A 21416-nucleotide genomic window follows, 5' to 3' on the forward strand; every position below is an offset into this window, starting at 1 on the left:
TTTCAACTTCAAAACACAAACAAACAAACAACAATCTTAATGAATGCATTGCTTCTAAACTTATTGGGGTTTTTTAACTTTATATAGGTTTGACTTCTAATCCTCAAGTCTTACTTAGATAAGGATTGAATAAGTGTTTGGACTCTTAAAGCAGGCCCAAAAATTCCTACAACTGCCCCTAGGTGAGTATTTGATCCACAAGATACCCACACTCACATAGCATCTTCCTGCTTGACTCAAAGCTACTTCCTCCAGGAAGAGTTTTGCTTCTGCAGGGCTGAAGGTCTCTACATAAGTATATTGCACTGCGAGGACACCCTTTACAAAAAATCATTGTACCTGCTTATTTTTAAAGGATGGCTGAAGCAGTTAAGTCCTTTACATAGTAACTGACACATAAGAACTGCATTACCTTGAAGAGTGAAGACTATGTTCAAAGCGTTCCACAATTTGAGAAAGTTAAACCTCGGTGGCCAACCTCCCACAAAAATGCACTTCCACACCTTCTTGTGCTCAGAAGAAGGGGAAGACCATGAAGGGGCAAGTCTTTGGGGGCTGGTTATTAAGCCAACTCTTCATCTTAGAACAGTCAGATTTTGGTTGTAGTCCCAAGACACATGAATACTTAACAGACTTATTTAAACATGGGATTGGTTCTCTGGGGAAAAATAAGTAAGCTAGAATCAGGATATTCTGGATTCAAGGTCCTGTGTTGGTGGAGGTCCATCCAGGCTTAAGCTCCTTACCATCCAGAGACAGTAGAAGTCAGACACCATCTGACCATCAGTATTTTCTACAGTCTTGCCAACACAACGCAACACCCTGTCTGCATGCGATCTGGGTATTCTCACTGTCCCTGTGCAGCACTGAGGAAAGACAGACACCTCTCTCCCGTGGGCAAATATCAGACCTGGGTGACGGGATTTGATGGTGAGTCTTGTCCTGGCTAACCACCACACCCTTCTTCATGTAGGTATTTCTCACAGGCCACAGTCCAGTCAACTTTCAATCTCTGGGCAAACTCAGCACACTGAGCCCTTGTGCAATGTCACTATAACGTATTTTCTAAAACCTGAACATCTCTTGATCCTGTTTCCTGGAATCTTCCTTAAATTCCAGAACCCTTTCCAAAATATGGTAGCAATAGCCTCTCAGATCATGTGTACAGTTGTACTAGCTCCCTCACCCCTCTCAGACAGTCTGCTCATGTATTCAGGGTTTTCATTGGTTACCCCAAACACAGTATTGGATAGGGAGTTTTAAGCAACCATTTATCACGTCTTTGTTAGGTTGAATTCAAGCTAGGATGCAACTGCCTTGAGTCTGATAATATCTAGTACAATTACAAGGAGTGAGGTCATTAACAAGAAGGAAGATTTGGACTGTTTTAGAAGTCAGCTCATGCTAGTCCTTGAATTAGCTCCTCATGTAGCACAAAAAACTGGTTTGAGAATTGGGATGGCCAGTGGCAGGCAGGGGACCGATTCAGCTAAAGAAAGCGCATGAGCCACTTCAGAAGATACATTCCAAGTTCCTCCCCAGGTCTTTTACCTTTTATTCTCCAATTCAGGTATTACATTTCCACTGGTTTCCACCAGGATTGTGCATGCACCTTGACATGTTCACAGAAGTTCCACAATACAGAGTTTCACAACTGGGACAGGTCCCTACAATTGGGACGCCAGGGTGACAAAACAGTTTCTGGAGAATTTCCCATTGAATAGGATGGAGAGAACATAATTACCACATCGTAGCACTACAATGGCTCATAAACATAGAATAGACTAGATCCATTTACCACAAAAATCACAGAAAGTAACTGATCGAAGAATATCTCTTTTATGTAAAATATACATTTTTAGGATATAATTTTAATACAACTTTTATACTTATTGATGTTGGTTTTGCAACACTGAATAATAATAAAAAAAACCAAATAGACTTGCTGCCAGAATTTTATTTCTTATAATACTTATAGTTTGAGGTAACAATGAAAGAAGACTGTGTGCTGTGAACAAAGTCAGTGATGTTTGTCTGCAGTCACATTTCTGTTATCAAAGTGAAAAGTAAACTTAAGACTTGGCATGTACTCTAGAATTCATACAAATATAGGTGATGGCAAACTGAGAAAGCAAGGACTTATGCAAACCTATTCTGTTTATATTTGTGACCTTTGAAAAATATATCATTATTATGACAGAGTCAAGACAGATGTAGTTCACATCACTATTGTTATTAAGTGTGTCTTTGCATGATCCACAGCACAACTTACTGCAGTAACCAGGAATAATACACACAGGGGTGTGGGTCTTTGCATGGAGCCTTAGCAATGATGATTTAAATTCAGCTTTCCTTGATATAGATAAAAACTGATATTCCATGCACACACGTTTTATTTACAGCTGACTCAACAACAGTGACTAGTCACCCCTTCCTCTGGCAGCAGTAATTACGAGCAGTCTTTAATCTTCTTTAACAAGCTCTACTTTGCATGTAAAGTCTCAGTGACTTCCTCAAGGCGTGAGTTGTTTATCAGGGCCCATTCAGCAGCAGCAGTCTCTTTCCAGTACAGTCCTTGGTATGGCTAAATTCCATTGTCCCTTTTTCAGCAGTCAAAAATCCATGATAAATTCTGTACAACACTGTAGTTAATATAACAGCAGCACCAGATATTATATTAATTCCTTCGCTAAAAGCTGTTTGTAACTATCTCTCTATTGACAATATTTTAACAAAATTAAATCAATGTACATCTCTAAATATCAGAAATGTATAATTTGATAAATACATTATTGTACAAGAAATCTGACATGCAGGTCATGCTGTTGGGCTAGGCTATATACAGAAGAACATGTTACATGATCAACAATAAGTTATATTTCTTTTCATAAAAAAAAAACCAAACATAGCAATCAGGGATTATTCAAGAATCTCAAAAATATCTTAAGATTTGGGTTGTTATGTTCTTCCCCATGTAGTTCTAAAACTACAGTTTAGGGTGATTTTTCCTCACCAGCCCAGAACATCAGATCTGCCATTGCATTTGTCCTGTTGCATAAATAGAGATTAATATTGAATGCAAAAGCCACGAGAAGAGATATAGTTTCAAAACTGTAATGAATACTGGTTGCTAGAAGGAAGATTGATGCAATAGGCAACCGGTCAGTACTGTAGAGTCACTACTAAATTTCACTCAAAATATCTTCAGAGTTAGTCTAGAAGATACTAACTTGCACTTGAAAAAATATATATTTGTATCTATACAGATAACATAGTCCATATGAAAAAAAGAGAAAAGGAGAAAAACGTCCTTAGTTAACCTTAAAAGAGGGGGGCTTTTTAACAGTATCTCTGTGCTTTATGGAGACAGATGGAGAATACAGTAGACATGTTGCAAAACAGACAGACAAACAACATATAAGACAAAGCACCTCAAAAAACATTGACTGGAGAAATTCTTTAAGCTCATGAGCCAGAGGTATAAGGCTGGTCAAAAAAAATTACTTCAGAACTACTACCCTCTTACAGTGGTACAAGAGAGCCCCCAATAATCTCAGTTTTACTTGGTACTCAGCCTATGAAAATACTGAAGAACCCTGGAGTAGAAAAATGACTACAGTACCAAGCAGCACTTGCTAGCTTAAAATTGCAAGTCTGGATGGCGTTTACCTTGCTTGCATGTTTTGTGCCTTCCCCAAGCCATTAAGAAAGAGATCTGGCTTCTGCTTGCGTGTAACCAGTAATGACAACCTCTTTGCAGTTATCTGTGTGCAAACAACCGAAGACATTCAGAACTCTGATACAGCAATCCAGTACCGAAGTAAGTTAATCAGAAAATAAAGCCATTTATAAACAAGTAGGTCATTAAAAAATAAAGGAAAAGGTTAAACAAAGGAAAACAATCCCACATGCAGACCAGTTTATCAGTGCTTTCATTTCAGCAGGATGGTACAATGCAAGAACACACATCCAGAGCCCTCTGTGGTCTCCGCGATCAGCAACACTGCTTGTCAGATGATGGAGACAGGATGGTCCATGCAAATGAGCAGACCCAAGTCACATTGTGTGCAACGAAGACACGATTCCAGACATCTTCAGAATGGATTAGAGTCACAAAAAAATGGAGGTTCAATGGAGTGACTAGTAATTATTTGGAAGCACATTATTTTAAGTAAATCTCCCTGAAAATATTCTTATTTATTGAATATACTGGCCAACAGAAACCACTAACTGTCCTTTTATTGCCACAGGAAACTAGAACAATATAATAGACAAAAGGAGAAGTGTTACCTCAGGTAATCTTTAAAAGCCAAGATAACAATCTTCAGCTACCCAAGTGGCGTTTCTTACTACTGACAGTTATATCATGCAGGAGTTATACCATATTTGTGGAGCCTATGCTTAATGCTACATTTATTTCCAATATGTGGCAAACAGTATTTTATTTAATACTATATAGCCGATTGATGCCATCTGGTTTATAAGATGGAAGGAATGGGAGACCGAGAGCGCCTTAGAGGACAAGGTGAGCTGTAAGGTGATGTTACTGGAGACAGTCGCAGAGCATTGCCTGTCAAGCCAGCTATGTTGTTTAAGCTTCGAGATTTTTCATAGCCTTGTATGAGAAAATGCACAGACATCAGTTGAATTCAGCCAAAAAATAGACAAAGACAAACAACACAATGTAATGTAACCCAAGGAGCTATCTGGGACTCAGAGGGAATCTGCCTGCAAGAAAACTCAGCGCTGACGCACATTACTACCAAAAGATACTAATACATAAAATTATTTACAAATTAATGCAGCTATTCTTTTCCAGAAAACTAAATAGACCATAACAGAAGAGGTCTGAACTGCTTTTCCACATACCATCTTGCACTTGGTACCATTTTATTGGTTTCAACAGGGTCGCATAGAGTGCAAGATAAAGGATCCCAACAGGGTTACTGGGTGAACTATCTGTCTAAGCATAATAAAAAATCCATTAAAACAAACTATAAAATCTGTTGGAATTACATTATCTCTGCTAAACCCATTCCTAATAAAAGAAAAATTTTCTTTAAAAATAAATATAACAAAACCCAGATAAATTGCATACAGTATGTGTAAATCATTTCCACAGAGGACTGAATGATAATGTGGGAAAGAAGCTTCATCTTCAGAAATGTTAAGCCTAAGATTTTGTGTCTTATATTAAAGTATAATAAGATAGCAGTGTCCATTGCAAATGCCTCCTGACTGGCAAACTTAAAACACCATATTTGTGCTCCTTCTCCAGCTGACTTAAATGAAAAAAAATGGTATTAGTCCACATAAGCAACTAGTAAATACTTAATCATTAAATGAGGCAACCACGTAATGCTTCACAATTTGAAGGGAACATTGCACTTGCAGACATTTCTGTTCACATACGGTGTGAGCTCTAGCTACCTACTTTTTGCTACATATAGATTGTTTTCACCTTGTAGGGAATATGCTGTAGAATGACAGAAAAGCATTGCTATTCACTTCATCACTATCTTCATACACACATATTTTCAGTAGCACCTGAATAAGTTCACTTAGGAAGAAAAGGATCAGTCTGGAGAGAGATATCATCAAGGAAATACAATGAAGATGAAGCCAGACAGACCCTTTCTCCTCAAGTACATGGATACAAGCTTCACTGCAAACGTGAGAATTCCAATTGATTTCAATGGCACTACCTATTTCCTTGAAGACAAGTATGCATCTAAGTGTTTGTCAGGTTAAGACATGCAGGTAGAAACTGCTTACAGTGAAATACTGAGACTTTCCCCATGGAAACTCTAAAATGTCAATGACAATACAGCTAAACATTATACAGGATGTCACAGGACATTTTTCTCTTATTGAAATAGTTACTGGCTCAAATTCCAGATCTCCACATAACAGACAGTTGACAGATGTTAGTCTTCAGGAAAAAAATCATATCTTATATTCTTTCCTAACGACAATTAACATATTTCTTAGAATCATGGAATCGTAGACTATTTCTTACCTACTGAGAATTGCACACTGTGAAACTATACTTAAAGCAAATGTATAACTTAAGTCTGCTAAAAACTTATGCAATGTTATCTCCAGATTGCAAGGGCAGGCTAGGCTGTGATGCTTCACAGAGTTCTGATACATTTAAAAAACAGCCTCCAGTTTATGAGTTTCTATCAGTATTTACATGGATTCATGTTTGAAACAGGAATCGGAGGGAAGCACAGTGCTAGTGTATATATTTAACCTCCCCTGTAAACATAAAGCTTACCAAAAAAAAAAAAAATCAAAATAATCAGGTAGGTTTTTTACACAGAAACTAGGAAAGTATTTTTAAAATTATTTTTCCTGCTATTTTTCTAATGATAAAAGCAAAGAACTGATTGAGGAAGATGGTAAAGATGTCAAAGAAAATGGGAACACCTGAAAAAATGAAAACGAGATATACAAGATGAATAAAGAGAGAGACATGATCCAAAATTGGTACTTTCCGGGTATTTTACTGGACTTTGGATCAGCCTTGAATTTAGTATCATATTAGAGATGGAGATAAAGTGTTAATGAAATAAAGCTCAGAGTAAATGATCATTGAACACAACCAAGAATCAACCAGGAAACCAACCAAACAGGGACATACCAAAAGAATGAAAGGGAAAAAATAAAATTAAAGTAGTAGACTAGATGTATAAATTAAAATATTCAAAACCATTTGGATGCTACATGAAGATGTTTTATGCTTATGAGCTAACTCCCTTACCCTGTATAAAATAAAGTTGAAAGCCAGTGGCTAAAACATTTCAGCTTAGACTAAGGTTACCATCAGAGCCAGTAAAAGAGCACATTTCTCATTGAGAAACTGCCAGTTCTGAACTCAAGATCTATTTTTCTAGTAAAAACTATAAAACAATTTTCTCTTGAATTTAGATCTTGAAACGAAAAAGTTAATGTGGTCCCAGTATAAAATATGTTTCACTGTTCCATTAATATGTCTTTAGTAGCTGACGGGTACTTTTATTATTTCTGATCTGTTCTTATTAGGGTTAATTTCAAGTGAACAGCACTCAATATGTACACTAACTTCCTAAAAGAAGTCAAGAACCTTATCTTGCAACATGCCATGGCAATCTGCCTTATTCAGATGCTCACGACCTCCTCAAAGACTAGACTCTTACCATTAGAAATATTTTAAATAATCCTAGTTGTTGAGAAGATGGTGCAAGATAAATGCTCAATGGAAAGCATCTCAATCTGTGCAAAAATGTGATTGCAATCAAGTCTCATTTAGTCTAAACATTATATATAGGAATATGCAAAACAGAGGAGCAGGGAGACAATCATAGTCTTTATAAATACCATACACATCAATCTCTGGCTGTGTGCCTTCACAGGTTTTACCTACTGAGCTCATGCTGTTGAAATGTAATAGGAGTATGTGCAGAATAACTCCAGAGAATTCCTTTAGGGTCTGTGGCTGGCTGGGACTGCTATGTTTGCTGTGTACAAAGTGAGTTAAAAAAAAAAAAAAAAAAAAGGTGGGGGGGGGCAGGGGCGCAGAGAGGCAGGAAAACCTCAGCCGAAAATGTTTCTTTAGTGCCACATGGCTGCTGCGGATGAACTCTGCATGTCAGCACTTGTGACCGTGAAACCTGTTGGAATGATAAAATCTGCCAAGAAACCAAAGAAATCAAATGAATTAATATCTAAGGAAATGGCAAGACTGGCATTAATGATTTTGGAGCAATGCCCTGAGACTAGGTTTGCAGCCCCAGCCAGATGTGCCCTGATGGCACAGTCTTGCCATGCTATCAGTCATGTAGGTTGATGCATATAATGACAAAGGTTTTGTAAACTATGCCTGGGGAACCCAATCCTACTGAACAGTGGATAATCAGATTTGAAGAGGCTGAATGACTACAAAGGCATTTTTAGCAGCTTGCAAGATCAAACATTGTTTACTGTAGTTGAATTCTGGTTAGGTTAGACAGTCATCTTTTAGCATTAGGGGTGTATTACAAAGAAAAGACATTTTGTAGCATTATAAATTCAATTTTTTCTTTGAAAGATATCTGAGTAGCCTCTCACGATATGTTTTGTTGTGTTAAGAAAAAAAACATTGCTTACTTCTGACATTTTAGCCTTTTAAGTGTCATTTATTCAGCTGTAATTTTTACTAAGTTATTAAGTGCCCACTGAAATTATTAAATAATTAATTCATCTTTTAGAATGACAAATGGTATTGAGTGATGAGTGGTTGATGAGCAAGGTCTGAATCGCAGGCTTTTCCATTAAAGATAACAGACAAATGAAGACACAAGTGAAATGAGGGTCCAACATCAAGCACTTTTTGTGAAGACTAAAGGAGATGAGTGTTTCTAAAAGGAAAGCAGGAAAAGAATTACTAGGAATAAGGAAAAAAAGATACATTTTGAGTACAGTCTTTCCTCTAAGAGCATTGTGCACATCATTTTACTCTAAGATTGCTTTTCACAAGCACATTGCTGAGTAACCTTTAATGATCTAATGAAAGAAGTCCATACCTTTCCTGATCCCTCCATCAGTAGCACACGTGTAATCACTTGTTGTCAGTAGGAAACATGTTCCCCCTCTTCTGTTTTTGTCTCTGGTACTAGAGCGTCTGATGGGAGGGAGCCTTTCACCAGGTGAGAGTGGCTGCTCACTTCCTGCACTGTCTTCACCTGATAACACTGGTTAAAGCACCATGCCCATTTACAGACAATTATGAATGAGGAAATGAGACATCACAAAGAGCTTATGCTGAATGCCGGATATTCCCATCACTCAAAAAATAATTATAAGGTAAATCATTAGAAGAAAACAAGATCGCAGTTCACCATTAATCAGTACAGAATGGAAAAAAAAGTATATTTTTTATTCAAGAGCATATGATCTTTTGACTTTCCTGTTCTTTTAAATATAATATGAAGTTATACTAAACTAACATGAAATAAGAAATAATCAAATCAACGCCCAGTTAGTTGCCTACTATGGACTGTAACTTTTTGGAGTGAAGTTAACTTTGGATATTTCAAACAAGTATTTACTATTTTGGTTATCCTTTCTGCTAAAAAAAAGAGGCCATGTTAGTAGTTTTTGCTTAAAATATGTTGTTAAGCATATTTTAAGGACAACCCCTCCTCCAAGAGAGTGAGATTTTCAACATTTAGCACTAAAACCTTTTTAGTAGCACACTTGGCTTTAATTTCTATACTTATGACTCTTGCACTCCTTGTCATAAGTATCCATATTAAATACTGTCTTTGGTCTCTGCAATTTATTTTGTCAAACAGCAAAACGCTTACGTCTCCTGATTTGGTACTCCCGAAGGACTGTCTTAAATCATCTATTATTTCAGATTCAGGCCACACTTGAAGAAAAAATCTCTGCTTAGTACAGCACATAACAGGTGATGGCAATGTGTTGACTTCTGTTTTACCTATGTATTTAAACCTGAGCATGTTCTTGTTTTGAACTGTTAAAGCAAAGGGCTATATCCAATCTTAAAAGTTTTTCATAGAATTCCTAGTGACTCTAATAGCCTTCTCTACCAGAAATGAACCTACAATGCATGGTATGAGTGGTGGCACTACTGAAGAGAAAGTTAACACTTAAAATGGCTCCTTTTTGCATATCTTCTTTCTAAGTCCAAGGATTATAACACCTTGTAAACAAAGGTGTAGACACAGAAAAGTGTCGCTTTACTCTGATCACACTGAGCCCCCTCCATTCCGGAACACTTTTAGCATAACCTGATGGCATGAAAAAGCTGTTATCATTAACACTTTAAAGATGTTGTCTGAAAGTGGGTATCAATTAAAGTATTATAAAATTAATTATATTCCAACCTCAGTGTGAGTCCTTTCAAGGGTTTCCAGCCGCTTAAATATGTTTAGGATGTTCAAAAAGCTGTGTTACTTTGTCTGTGAACACTCAGAGAGAGACTGAAAATGAGTTGTTTTGAGCATAAATGCAATTCAGTAACAGAACAACAGACCAAAGATCAATATTGTTCAGAGACCGATTTTCCAGACTCCTCTTTTTAAAAAATAAACCATGATTACTGAATGACACCAATCATGGGTGGTTTTATTCTTATTAATCTTCAGCAGCTTTCCAACAAGAGTCTAATGACTAGTATGAGCTTTGTAATCAGGTTGTGCTTGGCTTAAGAATAAATACATTCAGGAAACAAACAAAAAATCCTTGCTGCTAAAAAAATTGTTTTAACTATACTGAGAGATAAAATTTACTCTTTAATTTTAAGAGATAAGGAATATGGGGCAGTGGCTCGGAGGGGCAGACACTGTCATTTGATATGCACTTTCACAGCATTTAGCACAAAATACTCCTTATCAATCATTTGGAATTCTTACAAATAAGGTAATATAAATCATAAAAATCAACACTAATAACAATGATCTTCCTAGGGGCTGTCATTTTAATTTTTCTGGATAAACTACATCAACTATGCTATTATCATTCAATTAGTAGTAAATACCATGCAATGTCTCATCTAACACAGACAAAGGAGGTTCTTCTAGCCAGGGAAGCAGAATGCCAAATGGAAAGAAAGCTAGAAAGAAAATTTCTTCTTATTTCCTTTGAGTGCTGGGCTTTTGATTTAAAGCACCTGCTCCTTTTAAATGACTGCTTCTTTGTAGGATCTTGCTTAACAGGCCACGATGTGGCACAGGCAAAGCTGACACAAGAGACAGACACTGAGGCAAAACACCATGGAGTCCAACAGGGTGGGACACGGTGGCTGCTCAAATAGTCACAGTCATGCAAAAAAACAAGAAACATCCATACGACGCAACAAACAACAGGCAAAAGAAAAGGTTGATATCATCAGCAGGAAAGCATTCTCAACAGAGCAAGCAAAACTGTATAGACCAGCTACATAGAGGTTTGGGAACATCACTATACCTGTTTTATCCTCTATGAGACTGACACACGCAAACACTGGAGGGGAGAAGGGTAGGAGCTATGTCTTCTCCTTGCAGAAAGACTGGTAGCTTTCTGGCCCCTACCAAACATACTGGTCTATAAAGTGTTTTCAGAGGTCATGCATTTCCAGTGGGGTCCTACCTGATGATCTGTTGTGCTCCATCAGCTGGTTGTCCTTGCCCAGGCAGATATCACCCTGTGTGCTATTGCACGCCATGTTCAAGTCTGTCTTGCAGAAGGTGGGAGAGCTGGCTTGTGGAGCAGGAGGGATGTGCTTCTTCCGCTTCCTTGGCAGTTTCTGCTTTGCCATGGCCAGGGAGTAGTACATCCCAAAATTGTTAACTATCACAGGCACAGGCATGGCTATGGTGAGCACCCCTGCCAGTGCACACAGGGCTCCCACCAGCATACCTGACCAAGTTCGTGGATACATGTCCCCATATCCCAGTGTGGTCATGGTGACTACAGCCCACCAGAAGCCAATAGGGATATTTTTGAACTGTGTGTGCTCACTTGCTGATGGGTCATTAGGCTGGGCTCCAACCCGCTCTGCGTAGTAGATCATGGTGGCAAATATCAAAACGCCAAGTGCCAGGAATATTATCAGCAGCAAAAACTCATTGGTGCTGGCTCGCAGAGTGTGGCCCAACACCCTGAGGCCCACAAAGTGCCGAGTGAGCTTGAAGATTCGCAGGATCCTCACAAACCTCACTACCCTGAGGAAACCAAGCACATCCTTAGCAGCTTTGGAGGACAGCCCACTCAGGCCCACTTCTAGATAAAAGGGTAGGATGGCCACAAAGTCAATGATATTCAAGAGATTTTTGATGAATTCAAGTTTGTTGGGGGAAAAAACAACACGTACTAAAAATTCAAATGTAAACCATATAACACAGACTCCTTCCACGTATGTCAGGGCAGGATCTGTCTCTATTTCATACTGTAGCACAGTTTCTGTCCCATTAATGACCTGCTCAGTTTTGTTTATAATAGTATTGAAAGCTTCATGTGTTTCCAGGCAGAAGGTTGTGATTGAAACTAGGATGAAGAATAAAGAGGCAAAGGCGATGAACTGAAACAAAAAGAGGGAGAAGAGACATCAGAACCACACAGCTTCATAACAGGCTTCTTCTCGCACTTTTAACTCTATTAGAATCATAGAATCATAGAATAACCAGGTTGGAAGAGACCCACAGGATCATCGAGTCCAACCATTCCTATCAAACACTAAACCATGCCCCTTAGCACCTCGTCCACCCGTGCCTTAAACACCTCCAGGGAAGGTGAATCAACCACCTCCCTGAGCAACCTGTTCCAGTGCCCAATGACCCTTTCTGTGAAGAATTTTTTCCTAATGTCCAGCCTAAACCTCCCCTGGCGGAGCTTGAGGCCATTCCCTCTTGTCCTGTCCCCTGTCACTTGGGAGAAGAGGCCAGCACCCTCCTCTCTACAACCTCCTTTCAGGTAGTTGTAGAGAGCAATGAGGTCTCCCCTCAGCCTCCTCTTCTCCAGGCTAAACAACCCCAGTTGATAGCAAATGCCTTCTGTGTTACAGGAAGAATTGGTTGCACAGCCTATGTTCACAGTCACCCATCACTCACACACTTAGGTGGGACTAAAAGTAGAACGTCTTCCACTACTGTGGCAGAGCTTTGCCACTGTGTTAGGAACCGCAGTCCTGCTATCAAAGTTACAAATCCAGGAGAATCTGAACAAATAGGGTTATACAAATTGAGTTCTAGTAGAGGCACGTGAATAGATAAAATACAATTCAATAACCTGGAGACAGCCCTCACAGAGGATTGTTAAGGACTTAAAAAACACTTACCACCTGATCTTCAAGGCAGTCATCTCAGTCAAGCGCTGAAGAAAACAGAATGGCTGGGATAGGATCTCACAAAAATTAATACTAAGCCAAACAGCTAGATGGGAAGATAAACTTTCTTAGACCCAGTAAAACACCACAAATGAAAAGGTGTTTTGAGCAGTTATTCCTTTGCAATAATGATTAGCTTCTTTTAAGTGACAATATGTTATCACCATGTTAACACTTCAACAGCAATGGTGTAGTACATGAACAGATGATGTGTTCAAATCACTCCCCGAGCCAGGATTTATACCATGTTTTCAATGTGTATGTTATTCTGGATTTTCAGTTTAGTTGCTATGTTATAGCCAGTATTATCCTAGAAAAATCTCTCTGAATAGCTGAAGATTTTTTGAAGGCTAAAGGGCCCAAAGAGGAAAAAAAATGCCTAGATATATTTTTGAAAATATCTAGTGCCTATGTGCTTCCTCACATACCTACCATCCTGATATTTTACCATTCAAGAAAGAATCACATTTCTTTCAAAATGGAAGAAAATTACTAACTCTTTTGGCTTGGATTTTTATAATTTTAAACTGTTACTTGTTAGTAAAACAAAAATAGGGATCTCAGAGTTTGAGGCAAGCTCTCCATCCTTTTAAATATTATTTATTTTATGTTTCCCTTAATGCTACTTACAAATCACTCAGGATATCTCTCCTTTAATCTCTAAATTCCCAGCCTGAAACTGAGTATCTTAAAGAAGCCCAGAAAATAGAAAAAAATATAATATTCTCTACTACCACCCTACCAGAAAGGGCAGCTTATATCTGACTTCCAGTGATACAGGCAAGAGAAAATGTGGAAGCAGGATGCTGGTACGTTACCACACCAAAATACTGAATCTCATTGAAAAAATCTAATTACAAGGGAGGTAGAAGAGCAACCATAAGCAAGAATGCCTCTGTTGAGTCACTCTAATCCAGGCTGCAACATTGCAGGAAACCTGATTTTTTATTCTTTGGCTATCAATCATCAAATTTAGTAGTAGCACTCAGATTCCATATTGTGCACTAGAGTTCATGTAGGCTGGTGCAATACTGAATGATTGGATTTTTCTAACACATAACATTAGTTGGACAACAAAATGTTGTCTCTACAGTCAGTAAAGAGAATTGTTTTATTCTGAGAAACAAGTTTAAATTTGCAATGCAGGTCTGGCAAATCTCTTATATTTAGACTCACAGGATAGATCGATCTATCTATCTATCTATCTATCTATCTATCTATCTATCTATCTATCTATCTATCTATCTAAAACTCCCATATAGCTACGTATATCAGAGATTTGTTTATGGCTTCCTCTCCTCAATCAATGAAACAAAATTATCACAGCAGGCCCTTCGATTACAAACCCTCTAAATCTATTATCTTTCAGAAAGGACTCACCCAGGGACTGTCTGAACACTTATCATCCAGTCTGAACTTCTAGTAATGAGCTAAGAAAACAATCTTACACAATCTGGCTAATTTTTACCAAACAGGTTTTTTTTTCTTCACTTTAACTACAAAATTGCTGCACATTCGTAGCTCATTTATTCCTGGTGCCTGACACCAACATACACGAAAAGAAAAAAAAAATCCTCAGTCTTGTGTGAGAAAACTAGAGTCAGCAAAACAACCAGATTAATACAACCTAAGGGAATTAATCTCAGCAGATCTTTGCAAAACCTATCCATAACATGGACAGAGAATTTATCAAACTCTCAGCCACCAATGGTTAAGAATGACCCTTAGGAGGCTCATAGAGTCTTTTTTCGGTATCCTTCTACACAGTGAAGGAGGGAAAAAGCAAACAAATCTGTGGAAGCTGAGGATCATTGAAGCTGAAACAGCAATGCAGTGTGCAATTTGAGTGGGAACTTTTAATAGACAGAATAGTGAGCAACCCCTTTAAAAGCAACCTTTTGCTAATTTCAGGCAACCGTGAACATTTTTTGCCTGAAAAGAACAGAAAATTGAATTCAACCTAGCCAAACTAAAATTTACCAATAACTCAGATATAATAAGGATTAAATGTGCATTCAACAGTGCACTGAATCTAGCAGAATGTAAACCATTAGCACCTGTTTGGGGGCTGTATTTCAGAAAGAAAGTTTATTCTGGTTCTGATTTTAAAAAAAAAATATTATAAAGCCAAATGTCAGGGGATTAAACACAGGCACAAATGTCTGACAACATATTTATTACTCTTTTGCTCAACATTGACACTGTGGAAAGCCACAGTGCACTTGGCACTCAGGACTTGGCAAAGCAGATAAAAATTTTTAGCCTACATTCAATGGCTCTTAATTACCCCTAAAGAATAAGACAATCAGTCATTTCCAAAATCTGTTCTCCTACAATCATCTTTCAGAAGTTAGAACAAACAAAGGCAAGGAGAAAAATATTAAACTGGTGACAGATTTCTTGATAAGCCCATAATTTTCATTCATAGCAGTGTAAAACAATGAGATGTACACATTTCACCACGCGTACAATAGCATATACATCACTGATTTTGAGCAAAGCAACTCGTGCCTTTTATCTCTTGTTGAATTTTGTTTTAAACCATAAACTCCTTGGACTAGGAATAATCTGGACAGAGCTTGCACAATTCTTAGCACAATGAAACCTCATACACAAGACCTCCAATGTTATTGAAATAGTCATAGGATTCAGAGTACATGCAAGGAGAGACTGCAATAGTCAGTGCAAGAAGGAACATTTTATCATTCAAAGAAAAATGCATAGGGCTTTACTTTATATTAACAAAGATATTTCCTTAATACTATATTACATAATACTAGGTAATGTGTTCAAAAGACTCTAGTGTGTTCTTCATAAACAGTTGTAATGATAAAAATGAAGTTAAGTAATGCGTTATCCTCATTTTACGCTATCTTTCTGATGCATCCTAATTCCATCTTCTCTCATTTTGAAGGTAATGAGCCTCTAAACACACATCCATTTTTTGTTCCTGTGGGCAAGCATCACACTTCCAGACTAAGTTGGTACAGATCCAAACTTTCAGATTCTCTGGTAGATGGGACCAAACAAGTTCTCTTCCTCAGTCCTGCTAATGTCCACAATAACTGGGTACCACACACAACTTCTGGTATTTTTTTAATGAAGCACACGAATCTAAAAGGAGGTGGCCTGGTCATAATTTCAGAAAGGTCACAGGAAGAGACATTGTTTTGCTCGAATCATTAGCAACTTTTCCACGTGAGAAGTTCTAAAAACTTAGGTTTAAACTAGTTGCAAGACAAATTCACCCTCAGTATAAAGCAAAACAACCGCACCATCCCCTTTTTTAAACCAAAGATTGGGGCCCAAGCACATGGATTAAAACTCTCTGGAAAATATTTGAAGAAAAGTTTTCAAATAAGATACAAATAATTAGGAACCTTTCCTCATCTATTAAAAGTCTTTGTAAGAGTAGTTGTTTCTTGTTTGTTTTAATGGATGAATTACAGAATCACAGAATCACAAAATTGCTTAGGTTGGAAAAGACGCTTAACGTCATTAAGTCCAACTGTAAACCTAGCAATGACAAGTCCATCACTAAACCATGTCCCTAATCACCACATCTGCACATCTTTTAATATACCTCCAGAGACAGCGACTCAAGCACTTCCCTTAGCAGCCGGTGCCAGTGCTTGACAACCCTTTCTGTGAAGAAATACTTCCTAATACCTAGTTTAAACATCCTGTGGCACAACTTGAGGCTGTCTCCACTCATCTTATCATTTGTTACTTGGGAGAAGAGACCAATACCCATGTCACTACAACCTCCTTTTAGTTATTTGTAGAGAATGATAAGGTCTAACCTCACACTCCTTTCCTCCTGGCAAAATAACTCCAGATCCCTCATCCACTCCTCAATAAGATCTGTGCTCTAGACCCTTCACCAGCTTCCAGCTTTGTTGCCCTTCTTTGCACATGCTCCAGTAGCTAAATGTCTTTCTTGTAGTTCATTTAGGCTCTCTGTTTTCATCCTGAGGGACAACACTTTTCCAAGTGAAAGAATGGTCTATGGACACTCCAGAGCCACCAAACCAGCCTTTTTCAAAACTGAAATTAATACAAATTGAATTAATAAAAGTTTCAGTTAATTTTTGCCAGGACAAAGCCAGTAAAAGTCACAAAAATGCTCAGTACTAAACACAATGCAGAACATTCCTCATTAAGCAGTTAAAGCTCTCAGTAGGCTGTTGATTCCCTCTGCTCACATTTTGAAGGCAGAGTACACCCAATTTTGTGCATGTGTGTTGGCATCACATTTCAGACAATGTTGGTACAATTTCCAGCTCCCAGCTGCTCTGGTTGATGGGATCACCAGCCAGGCTCTGTTGCTGAGCGCTACTAACATTCATGGTAAGCGGATTAATCATCTACAACTTGATTTTTAATGAAGCACATCAGTCTAAAGTGTGTGTTAAATGCCTGCAGATAACTTCTTGGAAGTAGGAAACTTTATGATTCCTATTTTGAGTTCACTGTCCATGAGGAACTGAGTTGTTCAGATTTTAAAGCAATTTAAAAAATGACACCAAATTCTAGGACTGCAAATTGAACAGTTCACTGGAGTTTCATTCCAGGACTTAGAAAGCTTGCCCTTGACACACTTAACTACAGAAAAAGAAAACTACTGAATATTTAATAAGCCCTTGGAAATGCAGCATTCAATATTCTCTAATGCAGGTACAGAACTGCCTTTAAAAAGAAAGAATGACAATGCTGCTTTAAATAAATATCGTCACAGGCACATTATGAGAACTGAGCTATGCATGTTGCTGAAATTTACAACAAATTTCAAAAACCAATATTCCTCCTCACCAAACTTAGTAGACTAAATATACAACTAAAGAGAAACCAACACAAAAAAAGAAATCGTGTTTTATTTCTTAAAGAAACCTGCTTTGACAGCTTGCTTGCTATTGAGAACAAAATCCTGTTTTCATTACAAAAGATAAGAGTTTTCTGAATGGCTTAACTTTTCCTGACAAAAAAACTGGAGTGGAGAAGTTTTCACAGTCATAACTTCTTTGCTTTCCCACCAGATCATTTATGCTAAACAGAACCCTCAAAACAGAGTAACTTTCATGTTGGATGCAAAAATGTACTTAAGAGGAAAGAAGTATTTTTTTTTTAATATTGCACTCATTTTGAAAAAACATAAATACCTCATTCAGTTTCTTCCTCTTACTAACACTCTGACCATATAAGAAAGCTAATTATGCATTAAAGGCATCGAGTCTCACTGCCTGCAAAAATTTAGTCAGATATATTCATTACAAATCTGTATTTTACATTTTTAGTTCATATGTACTTCAAAACCCATTGATCAAAACTATTTCTTAGAATAAGACAGTTACAAGCAACTATAATAAAATTAACTATTCCCATAATAAACATTATAATCTGATATTAACTTATTTTTCTCTCAAAGTTCAGGAAAGAAAAGTCTTTTTTCCTGTAAATTTTCCATATATTTTTCCCGTAATATTCTCCACAAGTTTTTTTTTTGTTCAAACCCCCAGTTACTTTGTGAATCCCCCTAGTTCTGTAGGAGCAAGACTCAGCCAAACAAGGAACAAAGCCAATGTCATGTACTGGTTCCAGTCAGTCACAACTCACTTGTGATGCCGATTTTTAAATCTAGTTTTATGGCTGCTTAGTCATATAAAACCAAAGTCTTAAAAAATCCCATAAAAATTCCAATAATTTAACAGATTTGGGTGTTCAATTAAGCTATGACTCAAATACGGATGTCACTTAAGCAGAAGAACAAACTTTATTACTATGGTACAGGGCATGCTTCATTTTAATGAGTAGCAACTAACATTGGAATGAAATCACAGAACTAGTTACCACTTCCAGCTTTAAAGACAATTGTCTCTATATTTAGATTTGACAGATTATTCTCACTGCTGGTTTTGAGGTGATAGATTTTTTTCCATCTGTTTATTTCATCTGGCTATCAGGAGACTGCTAAAATCATAACACGGTTTCAGAGTGAGCTCTTCTGATGACCTTACACATCTCTGTATGGTTCTGTGTGTCAAATTTAAATATTAACATTCATTTTACACAAGCCCAAACATCTCACCAAACAGGTCATCAATCTCTTCACAACTGTGTTCCTCAAAGTTGCTATTCTTCCATAGCTATAAGCTCCCCTTGGAAAACTACCATTTCAATGAGGAAAAAAAATACGGAAAAGTCACATTTGTTCTTATGGTGTGATGTGTTTTCAGTGCATTGCATCTGGGTATACTGAACAAGAAATCAAATACCATCAGTAGGTACTAACCAAACTACTGGCATTTGAAATATAAACTCAGGGCGAATATACTATCAGTTTGGTTCAACACTCATAAATCATAATCTCTCACATTATCACTCTCCAAAGATCAAGGAATAGATACAGATACAACATTTTACATAAATCTTCAAGGGAAAAACAAAAACACAATACATGAAGTATCAGGCACTAAAAGAAGACTGACATAATGTCTCAAAAAGCTGTAATTCATCCTCCTTTTGGGGAATAAGGTAGAATGTCAGGATTAAATTGTTTTTTAAATGTCTACATAAAGATTTACCAGCCCTACCTTAGCATCCTATTGAGAAACTCTATCCATTATAATTTCTAAAGCATCAAGCCAGAGTTGGTAGACTTCTGGCCAATATTTTAATTTTCATCCTGGAAAGATACTTCTCCTGTTTTCAGGTCCCCAGTATAGTTCCTTCTCATTTATACACTCCCCTGCTAAGATTATTTTGCATTAAGTTTAACAGTTAATATTCTGCTGCTACAATTCTATGCATAGTCATATTTGAATAAAAAAATCTATATATCAATACACTGTTATTGATATACTGTTAAGAACAGCCTATAAGTAATATGCTATGCATAGATTTATAGTGCAGGAGTATTTACACCTCAGATTTGCTACCATCTGTACGTAGTAGTGGGAATGCAAATGTTCTCTTGCTTGCTCATTCTTCTTCCATTTGTCATAGTTTTACAAAGCAGTTGTCTTTCATTACCAGATGGAGCACAAATAAAAAGGTTATGAATGCCACTTTTCATATTCAGAAATCCAAGTCCACAACTAAGTTGCTCTAACTCAGCTCTCAGGTAAATTAGCAGCCTGACACCAGTTTAACCCAAATACATATCTAACACAACAAATCTTGGGCATATCTACATTTTAAAGCAGATCATAAAGAAAACCAGAGTTACAAATTACGCTGCAATTTTATTGCATTTATGTGACATATATTTCCGAAAGGATTCAAAACTGCTTTACAAATCCACCCTGATAATAGACATATTCTACTGCTTACTATGAAATACCCTGCCTCTACTGAGCAACTGGAAAGATCATAGAATCACAGAATCATTTACATTGGAAAAGATATTTAAGATCACGAACCCCAACTGTAAACCTAACACTGCCAAGTCCACCACTGAAATCTAAATGTCCCTAAATGCCACATCTACACGTCTTTTCAATACCTTCAGGGATGGTGATTCTACCACTTACCTGGGCAGCCTGTTCCAATACTCGATAAACCCTTCAGTGAATAATTTTTTCCTAATATCCAATCTAAGCCTTCCCTGGAGCAACTTGAAGTTATTTCCTCTCATCCTATCACATGGTACTTGGGAAAAGAGACTGACATCCACTTTGATAGAATGTCCTTTCAGGTAGCGGTAGACAGTGGTAAGGCCTCCTCTCAGACTCCACTGAACAGCCCCAGCTCCCTTAGCTGCTCTTCATAAGACCTGTGCTCCAGACCCTTCACCAGCTTCGTTGCTCTTCTTTGGATGTGCTCCAGTATCTCAATGTCTTTCTTATACTGAGGGGTCCAAAACTGAACATAGTCTTTGAGGTACAGCCTCACCAGTGCCCAGTATAAAGGGAGAATCACATCCTTAGGTCTGCTAGTCATACTATTTCTGATACATGCTAGATGAGACTGTGGTTTTAAGTGGTGAGGTCAAACTTCATGCAGTGGGGTTCCCCAGGACAGGACTGATCTGCTGTGCAGGACATTCCCTTATACACCATCCCTGGTTGCCTCACGTCCATGAAAACGACTAGTTGCCTAAATGACCAGCACTGTTTCCCACTAGGGAAATCTAAATCATCTGACTTTGTTGTCCCCTTGAGAGGCTAAGTCAAACATGTCACACTGACACAAATTACATCCCACCACCTGTTTTTGACTCCTGAAGACTCAGCAGAATTGCCTGATAAGCAATTATACTGCCTCCAGTAGCTTCCTTTTTCCATCCACTTGAATTTATCAAGCTTATTTTACTTGTCATATTTCTGAGCTGTGACTATCCCAGCAATGTTTTAGGTTTTACAGCCAGCTGTGCTTATTTTTTTAACTAGACTGGGCATTTATATTCTAGCAATCATTTTTTTAAAAAGGCATCAGCAAGGCTCACTTTGACCTTGCTTCACTGAAAAACTTTGCATGGTTACATGGCTTGATGAGCAAACCACTGCCATCATTCATTAAACATTGCTATAAATTTATGCACCAAAACAGGCAAAATATTTCTAGTTGC

General features: G+C 37.7%; 1 protein-coding gene across 10 annotated transcripts in view; it reads right to left on the reverse strand.

Moving 5' to 3' along the window:
- Window positions 1-1512: 1512 nt before the first annotated feature.
- The window catches only part of KCNC2 (potassium voltage-gated channel subfamily C member 2), a 99203-nt gene continuing 79299 nt past the window's right edge, over window positions 1513-21416 (reverse strand). Inside the window, exons 2-5 of one of the 10 annotated variants that reach the window (XM_069857612.1) lie at window positions 11116-12046; window positions 8547-8714; window positions 3670-3764; window positions 1513-2642 (exon numbers count right to left, since the gene is read on the reverse strand). In XM_069857612.1, the coding sequence (XP_069713713.1) occupies window positions 3703-3764; window positions 8547-8714; window positions 11116-12046 (1161 nt within the window). In that variant the 3' untranslated portion in view covers window positions 1513-2642; window positions 3670-3702. Of the gene's footprint in view, window positions 2643-3276; window positions 4616-8546; window positions 8715-9801; window positions 10790-11115; window positions 12047-21416 lie in introns of those variants that run through there. The other 9 variants (XR_011337498.1, XM_069857649.1, XM_069857602.1 and 6 more) reach the window with 9 other exon arrangements.

The sequence above is a fragment of the Phaenicophaeus curvirostris genome, chromosome 1, assembly GCF_032191515.1.
Source record: "Phaenicophaeus curvirostris isolate KB17595 chromosome 1, BPBGC_Pcur_1.0, whole genome shotgun sequence".
NCBI lineage: Eukaryota > Metazoa > Chordata > Aves > Cuculiformes > Cuculidae > Phaenicophaeus > Phaenicophaeus curvirostris.